The sequence below is a fragment of the Canis lupus genome, chromosome 23 (genome assembly GCF_011100685.1).
Source record: "Canis lupus familiaris isolate Mischka breed German Shepherd chromosome 23, alternate assembly UU_Cfam_GSD_1.0, whole genome shotgun sequence".
In the NCBI taxonomy this organism is placed as follows: domain Eukaryota; kingdom Metazoa; phylum Chordata; class Mammalia; order Carnivora; family Canidae; genus Canis; species Canis lupus.
The window spans coordinates 30,149,213-30,160,319 of record NC_049244.1 but is presented as its reverse complement, the minus strand read 5'-3'; the positions used below and the strand labels follow the sequence as shown (position 1 = coordinate 30,160,319).

Genomic DNA, 11,107 nt, shown 5'->3' with positions numbered 1-11,107 from the left:
TTCCTGGGTTCAAGGTCTCGACGGACCCTTTTCTGCACCGGACCCTGTAAGGTCTGAGGCTGCCGGTGCGTTTCATGTGGGGGTTGAAGAGGCCTTTTCGTTCCTAATTGCCCGTAGCGAGTAACAGAGCTTTGCCTTCTTGAAGGTTGCGGCCTCCGACCGTGAGACTGAAATAAGAGTCTTTGCGAACACGCGGAGGTCGTCGGGCTGATGGCGACTAGAACCTAACCGGCCGCACGCAGGCGCAGTGTGATTGGCTGGAGCCGAGCGGTGGCCGCCCCGACGCGTGCCGGCCTCGCCCCCTGGCTGTCGGGCCCGGCTCCCGGCCGCCGGAGCTCGGTGGATTCTGCGTCTGCGCCGCCCGCAGCAGCCGCAGCCATGGCGGCAGAGGCCTCCCCAGAGCCCGACACCGCCGAAGTGTTGCCGCAGCACAAGTTCGACAGCGGGGCCTTAGAGGCCTACCTAAGCCATCACTTGCCCGGCTTTGCGGCCGAGCCCGAGGCCACGCTGACCATTGCCCAGTACAGGTATCGACGCCGGCTTCTCCTCCAGCAGAAACAGATCTGTGCATTGTGCTTTTCTCTCTCTGGCCCTGGGGTGGAGTCGTCATTTCCCCCATCCCAGCTGCTTTTCCTGCGGTGACTCACTGTGCAGGTGGGGGCTGCCGTCCGCGGGGTCCCCTTGCGTTTCCTTCAGGGCATCTCCAATTCGAGGACTGTAACGGAAGCACCACAGCATTCACGATTCCAGCTCTGAGAAGGAATCTTTGTAAAAGTTTGCAATTATATGCCTGGAGGGCTCACTGAGACCGTTATGGTTGGAAGCTCTGTGGAATATAAAGAGGTCTTGCAACTTTTTTTCTATAACCATTAGATTTTTTTTTTTTTCTGAGAAGCAGGTGTAATTCCGTTAAAATTGGCCATATTCTTGGAGATTGAGATAGTGGCACCAGCTGGGGGAATGAATTCTAATCCTATACCTTCTGTTTAGTAGATCACTCCACCGCTTTGGGCTTTAGTTCTTTTGAAGTGATGGAATGGAACTGGCTGGCGATCCTGAAAGTGCTATTCCCCACCATGAATCTGGCTCTGATCGGTTTTATAATAGAAAACAAATTTTTTGAAATAAAAAAAAAATAGTATTTTGATAAACACACAAAGCTATAGAAACTATCTTAGCTTTCAGGAAATTCTGTCACTTAAGGACTAGGAATTTAAACGTTACATAAACTCCTGAGAACCAGTTTCCTGATCTGTAATAAGTATCCGTTCCTTTTGATAATTAAGTGCTGTAATAATCGGTGAAATATTTTAAACTTTGTTTACAATACAAGTTTCTAGGCTAGAAACCTAAACTGGTTTTAATTCTGTACTACAAGACTCTCTGACCCATCTCGATTACCCCTATTTTTATTTTCACACTAATCAATAGTCAAGGAACACAAATGCCAGAGGCCTGTAATACTGTCAGGATGTTTCTTTCTCCAGCTACATTCAGCTCTGTGAGTGCAGGCAAAGAGGTGGATTTAACCCAGGATAGAGGAAGCCAAGCAAATATCATGGAGAGAGGGCAAGTGTATTAAAGATGGACTCAAGGGACTGACAATATAATTGACCATCAAAATTAAGTGAGTTCAGAAAGGATGTGGTGGGGGAAGGGGAAGCTGAAGGACAGTAAACAGTAGTATGATCAATGGACTGTTGATCCCAGGATTGAAGGATCTTTGGAATGAACGTACCAGCAGGAATGACTCGAAAGATAGATTATGGTCAGATAGAAATGCTTACCGTGGAGGATTATGCAGTGTTTGAGTTCTTAATGTGTAAGATGTGTCCCCTAGAGTGGGTAAAGTAGTATAAATGAAAATATCGCTGAAGTAGAAGAATTCAAGGAACTGACAGGCCTGAGTGTTAGAAATGAACATCTGAGTGAAGTTTGAAATCATGATAGGAGTAGTGTAAATAAAAGCAATAGTGAGTCAATAGGCAATGAGGAGTAGTGTAAATAAGAGCAATAGTGAGTCAATAGACAATGAGGGAGAGTGATTGCAACAGAGTAGATTGCAGCAAGAAAGGGTGGAATGTGTTAATCTCATAATATGAAATTCAAAATTGGGTGAAGTTTAGGCAGGAAGGAGGGCAACGAGTTTGCAAGTGGCAATGAGTATCAGGAGAAACATCGACTCCATCTCCAGGCCCACAAGATGAGTGATAATAGGGAGAAAATCGACCACTTTAGAGGTCTACAAAGGAAACAAGGTCCTTGTGGAACATTCAGATTTTAGTGAAAGCAAGGAGATGATAGGTCCATTCAGAGAAGAGAGTGAGGCTGTATGTGATTACGCTGAAAGACAATTCCAGGGGGTACAAAGGAAAGATAATCTGCAGCTCTTTCTGCTAATGTTAAATTCTTCCTTTTTAGTAATCTGATTCTTCATCAGCCATTTGATGGTTCCACTGTACTTGCCAAGAATCTTCCGTTTGACTTCATCCTTGATTCTGCTTTGATGTGTCTCATCATCTGCGTGGCCTTACTGGTGAATACATAGCATCGGAGCATATTCTTAGGGGATCTTTTGCCCTTCTGCTTCTCATCTCCAGCTTTGTACTTTTAAATTTTAAGCCTCTTGGACCACATACTCAATGTTTTCCATGCTCAAACACCATGACATTGGCCTTTTAATCTTCTCTTTTCTTGATCTCTTATCTAGGGCAAATATATTTAAGATGCTGTTATCAATATCAAAAGTTACTTTAATTTGTACAAATCTGAAGGGTGTAGGAGGCATATTTGTGAGTTCAAACTTGCCAAACTGGTTGTTATTTTTAATCATTGCTCACTCAGTTTCACAGAGTAGATAGTGAAGGTCTAAGTCCACTTTGAATGAACTTGTGGTATTGCGCTTAACCAGAATAGTCATGACTATTGGGATATGATTATTGATTGTTATTTTTCATCAATGCTCACTCAGATTCATAGAGTAGATAGTGAAGGTCTAAGTCCACTTGGAATGAACTGTGGTATTGCGCTTAATCAGGATAGTCATGACTATGAAATCACCAGTGATTTCAATACCAAAGTAGTAGTTTCAGTATTACTAGGAAAAGGGATGATATCAAAGAGCAATGAATCCTGAGTATTTTCAGGTTTATCTCCAGATACCCTTAAGATGGGTACCTACATACCTACAAGATGACTGCCTACATAGCTGCAAACATAAGTAACACCCTTATCAGGATTGATGCTTTTTTCAAATTTCTTGCCTTTGGGAAAAAAAAAAAAAAATCCTGTGGGAATTTCTAAGTTTCTGAAGCTTGGAGATGCAGCTAAAACCACCCACTAGATGACCTCACAGGCCTGAGACTTCTCTAGCAAGAAGTGAAGGAAGGGTTAAAAAACCTTTTCTTCTCAATAGACAAGCTAAGTTAACTTTCTAGCTCTGTTACTCTGGTAACTTGGTAAAGGTGGTATGTCAGCTATGTGTCTAGGCAACATTACTTCTGGTAGAGATAATATCTAATTGATAAACTGTATCTGAACTGGAAGGCCTGGAAATGAACTCTTAAGTTCAAAGTATCCCAAAGTGGGATACTTTGGGCTTCCCTGAGTGTAGCAAGTTCTTGGAACTGCTCATGTTCCTTGTTAGGCTGCTGGGAGCCATGTCCAGAGGATTGTTACTGGAGGAAGTAGCTCCTGTGGAACACGAGGCTTCTAAGCCAGGTTGGCACCCATCCTCACCTGTGTGGACTCATTTCTTAGAACCTGAGCTATCACCTAAGGGGTACAGGGGTCACAGAGTTGATCCTAGCATACTGCATGGACTACTGAGATGCTTCTACTCTAGATGCTCATCTGATGCTGCCCTGCTGGAATACTGTATTTCTTGACTTCATATGCTTCCTAGTGAACCAATGCAGAGGGTAGCCTGTTAGGGTTTTGTGAGATTGATTGTCTAATCAAAGCCTTCTCCAGCCAAGTGAGTTTCCCTAACTACACACTTAAAATGCAAAGAATTCCATCTTTGTTAATTAAGGTTTGACAAATCAAAAGTGCTACTACCTCTTTGGTTATAGTTCACATTTCTTTCAGCACCAAATGTCTTGTCCAAGCCCTAAGCAATAGTTATGGCTCTTCGCTTATTGATGATTCTTACAGTATTGATATCATCAGTGGTTTCTAGACTATATGGTGTCCTGATGGTGAGAGTGCTTAAAGTTAGCCATTACTGTGTTCCCCGTGTTGGTGATGATCTTCCCAAGGTAGACTTCTGCATTTTCGCAGGGTCTTTGTTAGAACTATGGTAGATATTTATACAGGGGAGAAGCTTTTAGTTTGGTGAGATTTTTTTTTTTAAACAGAAATACATGTTTTTTTAATTTATTTTTCTTAATTTAAGAGACAGAGCATAAGCATAAGCAGGGGGAGGCACAGGGAGAAGCAGACTCCCCACTGAGTAGGGGGCCCAATGCGGGCCTCAATACTAGGACCCTGAGATCATGACCTGAGCCGAAAGCAGACATTTAACCAACTGAGCCACTCAGACTCCCCTAAATTTATTTTTCTATTGAAGTATAGTGCCACTGGGATTGTTTTTGAGATAAAATTTATCATAAAATTTAAAATTTGAACTATTTTAAACTGTACAGTTTGGTGAATTTTAGTATATTCACAATTTTGTGTCACCAATACTATTATCTAATTCCAGAACATTTCTATCACCCCCAAAAAACCCTCACCTCCCAATTCTCCCCTCCTCTCATCTCTTAGCAGCCACTAATCCACTTTCTGTTGCTATGGATTTATAGATTTTGAACATTTCATAGAAGTGGAATCATATGGAATATGTGCCTTTTGTGTCTGGCTTTTTTCACTTAGCACCAGGTTTTCAAAGTCCATGTTGCAGCACATATCAGGGATTGATTCTTTTCATTATTAAGTCCTCTTTTTCATACTGTTGGAGTCTTCAAAAGCTAGGTAATTCTAAGCTGCCCATATTGTAAATGAAGGTGTTAATTTAATGGTTTTGATATCTGGAGTGCATTTTTAGTTCATGTGAGAATTTCTGCTCACCCAGCAGGGAAATCCAGTGCCCTGGTATCTGAGTTACCTGGAGCCCTTCTGTACTTTCCTGGCCCAAGTATCTACCCTGGGACCTTGTTTACCACAGTTCCCATTGTGGAGAGCTGGGATACCCATCTTCTTGGGTACTAGCCTTGGTGAAGCATCTGGGGGTTATATCTCTAACAGTAGATGAGGGGACCCTAACCTAGCTATTAATTAACTCTTTAATTTTCTGACTAATAGATACAATCTCTCCTCCCAGCCTTTATTTATTTAGATCTAGGCATTGTTCTAGGGATACTTCTGATAAAACTCATGATTTGGGATGCCTGGGTGGCTCAGCGGTTGAGCGTCTGCCTTTTTGGCTCAGGTCATAATCCTGGGACTCTGGGATTGAGTCACACATCAGGCTTCCTGCATGAAGCCTGCTTCTCCCTCTGCCTATGTCTCTCTCTCTCTCTCTCTCTCTTTCATGAATAAATAAATAAAATCTTTTTAAAAAATAAATAAAACTCATGATTTGCAGGGAGTGAGGTCTTCTCTTCTACCTGTGTTATAGGTTCTCCACCTACCCCTGTTACCATCTGCATTATGTCATCCAAAAACTAGTATTTTGAGCTGCTGGTAGCACCCTTCTTGGTTTTCTAGCAATGAAATAGGTTTGTTTTTATTTTGTGTTTCTTTTGACATTTTGGTAAGATTTGGGAAAGAAGGGAAATATCTTTGTAGTTGACCTTTCCTCTACTCTTACCTAGATCAGGACAGTCCAATCCAACCTTTTATCTCCAGAAAGGCTCTCAAGCCTATGTACTCAGAAAAAAACCACCTGGTTCACTACTTCCTAAAGCACATAAGGTATGGTATACAAATGCAATAATTCTTTGTTGACAAATACTTTTTATATGCAGAAAAATAATTTAAATTGGTTTTAAAAGTCATCTCATTATTAAACAATAATACATTTTATTTCTTAGATAAAAATTTCACTTGAATTGTATCCCATTTTTAAAAAGGACTTGAGGTTGAAATCTGAGGCTGTCTTTAGGTCATTAATCTTGTGCAATACCCAGTCCTCTTATGGATTTGATTCCTTCCTTACAATTGGCTAAAAATGCAATCCAGTGAATATTTTCAGTGCTGCTCATTTATAGATGTTTGTCTTTGGTTATATATTTTTTAATTATGTTTTTAAAATTATCTTACAATAATATCTACTCACTGAAGGATCTTAATATATTTGCTCTGACAATCCATTGATCTTCTGCTAATAAAAAATACTTGAATAATCATTTTAAAGTATTCTCTGAATATTAGGCTTAGTGAGAATTAAAAAAGATTTGTTAAAAATTGAGTCTATTTTTAGGAAATAGCTATTATCTGTAGAATTTTAGAGAAGAAAACAAGAGAAAGCAAATCAAAGTCCTGGAAACATTGAAAGCACTGCATATTTAGGGTATTATCATAAACATGTTTAATAGGCGTTTCCCAGGCCAAGCTGACTGGGTTAGGGCCATTGAAGGATGGGCTTAAGATTACACATTAATGGAAAAATGCAGACTCTGGCTTTCTTGGTTCCATATCCAAGAAACTTGAGGATGCTAAAAATCAAAAAGTTGGGTAACTTCAAGTCTCAACATGGTAAGTCTAAAGAAGAATCCCCCCTGTGCCCAGAAGTTTATGCCCAATAAATGGCTCTCTTTCTCTCTCTTCCTGATAACATCTTATCAAAAGACTGAAAATAACATAATGATCATAATGATCTCAGCCCAAGTATCTGGCTTAGTTGGTTTCAACTCCCTTCCTTGTTTCTAAGTCCACACTGCAAAAAAAAAAAAAAAAAAAAAACCACTGTTCTCACACTGCCGTCCACTTTATGACTCCCTGACCCATTTGTCCTTACCATCATCCACCTCACCCCCAGCACCAGGGGATTACAAACACTTCTTTCACAGTCTTTGGTTTCATTGACTTCTCTCACCTGGGTCCTGGTTATAGTCCTATCTCTGCCTTAGTTAATCTTTGTTAACTGCTGTTGTCCAAGAGAGCTGCATGATTTCTCCTCATCAGTCACTGTGGGCGCCTGGGTGGTGCACAGTTGGTTAAGCATCACACTCTTGGTTTTGGCTTAAGCTGTGAGATTGAGCCTGGAGCCGAGTCCCACGTCGGGTTCTATGCTCTAAGCTCAGCGAGGAGTCTGCTTAAGAATCTGCCTCTCAGGGATCCCTGGGTGGCGCAGCGGTTTGGCGCCTGCCTTTGGCCCAGGGCGCAATCCTGGAGACCCGGGATCGAATCCCACGTGGGGCTCCCAGTGCATGGAGCCTGCTTCTCCCACTGACCATGTCTCTGCCTCTGTGTGTGTGTGTGTGACTATCATAAAAAAAAAAAAAAAAAAAAGAATCTGCCTCTCAAATAAATAAATAAATAAGAAGAAGAATCTGCCTCTCCCCACCCCCATCTAAAATAAATCTTAAAAAAGAAGAAAGTGATCAGTCACCACTGAGTCTGGGGCAGATGAGTTAGCATTATAGCTCTGCTATAAGCTGTGTCCTCAGGTCCTGAGTGATAGGCCCGTGTATCTGTCCTGGTTGAGGAGGCCCTTCTATTTTATTTGGGTCCCTGCTTCAGTACTTGCTTGCATCTTATTGCCTCCATTCCCTGTGGTTATCTTGAGCTCCATGGTAGCCTTGAGTACCTAGAACGATTCCCCTACCCCTGCTTTAGAAATAAGTACCTCTTTTGATCTCCAGAAGGAGCTAGTACTTTTTCCCTGGTACTAGCACTCTCTGTCCTCCCCCAGCACCCTATAGCTAACTGCTCAGAGCATTAGAATAGAGACTTGCCTGATCCCCCTTGGGAGTCATGAGAAAGAAAGAGTGAGCAAGCATAAGCCAGTAAGCAAGCAGGGAACTGTTGAGAACAAAGATGTTTTTATGATAATCTGTGAAATATTGTTGTCAGGAACTGTTGCCTTCATAGTCACAGAGCCAATATTAAGCCCCATACACGTGCCTATCCTTTAGCCTAATTAAATGATCATGGTCTTTTTAAGTGCTAGCCTACTTTATAACTGTAATAATTGCACTAACACTACTTTTAAGGAAAATATTATCCTCTAGGTCATTTGTTGATACTGTTTCAAAATTGATTTCTAGCCTTTTTTTAAAAAAAAGATTTTATTTATTTATTTATTTATTTATTTATTTATTTATTTATTTGAGACACACAGAGAGAGAGAGGCAGAGACACAGGCAGAAGGAGAAGCAGGCTCCATGCAGAAGCCCAACATGGGACTCGATCCCGGGACTCCAGGATCACACTCTGGGCCAAAGGCAGACACTAAGCCGCTGAGCCACCCAGGGATTCCCTGATTTCTAGCCTTAATCTAAGCTCACTATAGTTATTAAATGTCTGTGTTTCTGGGGTGCCTGGCTGGCTCTGTTGGCAGAGCACATAACTCTTCTTGGGGTCATGAGTTTGAGCCATGTAGGATGTAGAGATTACTAAAACATAATAATTTTAAAAATCTTTAAAGTTTCTGTTTCTGATTTTTAATAATTCATTGTCCTATTTAGATTGATAGAGAATTCAAAGTCCAGAAAGCTTTGTTTTCAGTTGGATTCCCCGTTCCCAAACCTTTATTGTACTGCAGTGATCCTTCTGTCATTGGAACAGAATTTTACATGATGGAACATGTGCAGGTAAATTCACAATCTTATTTTATTGTTACTTCTATTTTTAATGATGAATTTAGATGCCAATAAATTATAGCTTGTTAATTAACATTTTAGGTAATTAGTTTGTGTTTCAAGAGCTTAAACTTTTGTTTTAATAAGTACAAGGAATGTGAGAGAGGTGAATAGACTAGGAACAAATTCAGTTGAGGGTGTTTAACTTATTCTTAAATTTTCCTCTAGGTGGCAATAAAGAACTATATGTAATGGCAATAACCAAATGCTCCAGACGGAAGGGGGAAAACTACTTCCAAATCAATCCATTAAGAACAGTAATTTCAAAGTGTTTAAAAAAATTTTTTTGCGAGTGTAACTTGAAAGTAGTTTTTTCCTTTAAGTTCAACTTGGAATGTCCTTTAGCATACATACTCTGTTAAACATGTTTCCTAAATGAATGTTTTTCTAGCATATTCTACAAAGAATGGTTTTTGGTCGCAAACTGTTAATCCTGATTTTTTTTTCTTGTAGGCAAGGGGGATTATGGCACAGCAAATAATTTGTGTGAAAATATTTTTTTCAGTTTTAAATTATTTGTTGTAATTGTTTCCATAGGGTCGAATCTTTCGTGATTTCACAATTCCTGGTGTTAGCCCAGCAGAACGGTCAGCCATATATGTGGCCATGATAGAAACCTTGGCTCGGTTACATTCCTTGAATGTACAGTCATTGCAGCTGGAAGGATATGGTAGAGGTGCTGGCTACTGCAAAAGACAGGTAATACATCCACATAAAGAGCTCCTTTTCTCAAGTTCTTGGAAATAATATACTTTATTAGTCAAAATAAAGACCTATTTTATGCTTTCTTGAAACTTGAACATAACTTTATTTTTTTTTAAGATTTTTTAAAAATTTATTCATGAGAGACACAGAGCGAGAGAGAGAGAGAGGCAGAGACACAGGCAGAGGGAGATGCAGGCTCCATGCAGGGAGCCTGACGTGGGACTCAATCCCGTGACTCCAGGATCATGCCCTGGGCAGAAGGCGGCCCTAAACTGCTTAGCCACCAGGGCTGCCCTGAACATAACTTTTAATATCAGCCTTGTATTGGCTTGTTGTTAGCATGAAATAATTTTATATTTTTAGATCAGGTTTTTTCAGCCTAAGCTTCTGTAACTAACAAGATGTACATGAATGCAAATTTATTTTTTTTAATATTTCATTTATTTATTTGGCACAGAGAGCTAGGGAGGCAGGAGGCAGAAGGAGCAAAGGGAGGCAGAAGGAGATGGAGAGGGAGAAGCAGGCTCCTCGCTGAGCAGGGAGCCCAATACCAGATTCCATTCCAGGACTCTGGGATCATGACCAGGGCATCTGACCAAAGGCAGATGTTTAACTGACTGAGCCACCTAGGTGCCCTATGAATCCAATTTAAAGCTTTTCAGCCTCTTCACTTAATTTATCAATATATTTTCTGTACAGTTTCCCTTTTTAAGTTAACATATCTCTTAAGCACAGCTGTGTGTTTAACACTTGCTGAGTACTATGTTAAATATCAAGAAAATAGAAATAAATTCTTCCCCTAAAGGAATTTATGGTCATTTTTTGAGAGACCTGTACGTGAAGCTCATTTACATTAAACTTGAAAATATAATAAAAGAGTATATAATTTAGTAGTAAATTGTTTGTTACTCATCAGGAGAGCTGTTCTATTCAGAGGATAGGTATCACTGTGCCTTTGCTCAGGTGGGGAAAGCTTTGTGGGAGAGATGTCTTGCATTGTGTATTTATGAAAAGAGAAAATCTAGAGTGTTAGAGAAGACTTGGTGAACATTTCGTACCAAAGGGACAGCTAGTCCCATGTATGGGACTATTTCCCTTTGTATGTGTGTCTGTTTGAGGGGGCTGATGGAAGAGAGAAGGGAACTAAGATTTAGAGAGTACTCACTGTATGTCAGGTCCCATGGAAGGTGAATTGCTGACCTACTCTTTTTAAATCTTTGTAACAACCATAAGACATAGGTCTTATTACCCCCATTTTATAGGTGAGGAATCAGACCAATGGGTATCAGATAACACATGAATAAGTGGCTTAGACATAATTTGTACCCCGGTCCGTATGATTCCAAAGATGTAGGTCTTTACCCCCTAAATTGAACAGAGATACCGTGGGGAGTACAGAGAAAACTATAAGCTGACAAATAATATGGTCTCAATTGATGAAGGACTGACTGAGAATAGTTTGATTTGTTTGCATTTAATCCTAAGAAAAATAAAAAGTTCTTGCATTCCTTATACCTGAAAATAGATTTAGAAGATTCTGGGGGCGGGGGGGACAGCCCTGGTGGTTCAGTGGTTTAGCGCCGCCTTCCGCCCAG

The 11,107-nt window shown here is 40.5% G+C and overlaps 1 protein-coding gene across 1 annotated transcript in view; it reads left to right on the top strand.

The window, feature by feature from the left end:
* Positions 1-39: 39 nt before the first annotated feature.
* The window catches only part of ACAD11 (acyl-CoA dehydrogenase family member 11), a 108,478-nt gene continuing 97,410 nt past the window's right edge, over positions 40-11,107 (top strand). The window contains exons 1-4 of the mRNA XM_038570863.1: positions 40-527; positions 5,817-5,916; positions 8,634-8,759; positions 9,345-9,506. Coding sequence (XP_038426791.1) covers positions 379-527; positions 5,817-5,916; positions 8,634-8,759; positions 9,345-9,506 — 537 coding nt within the window. The 5' untranslated portion in view covers positions 40-378. The remainder of the gene's footprint in view (positions 528-5,816; positions 5,917-8,633; positions 8,760-9,344; positions 9,507-11,107) is intronic.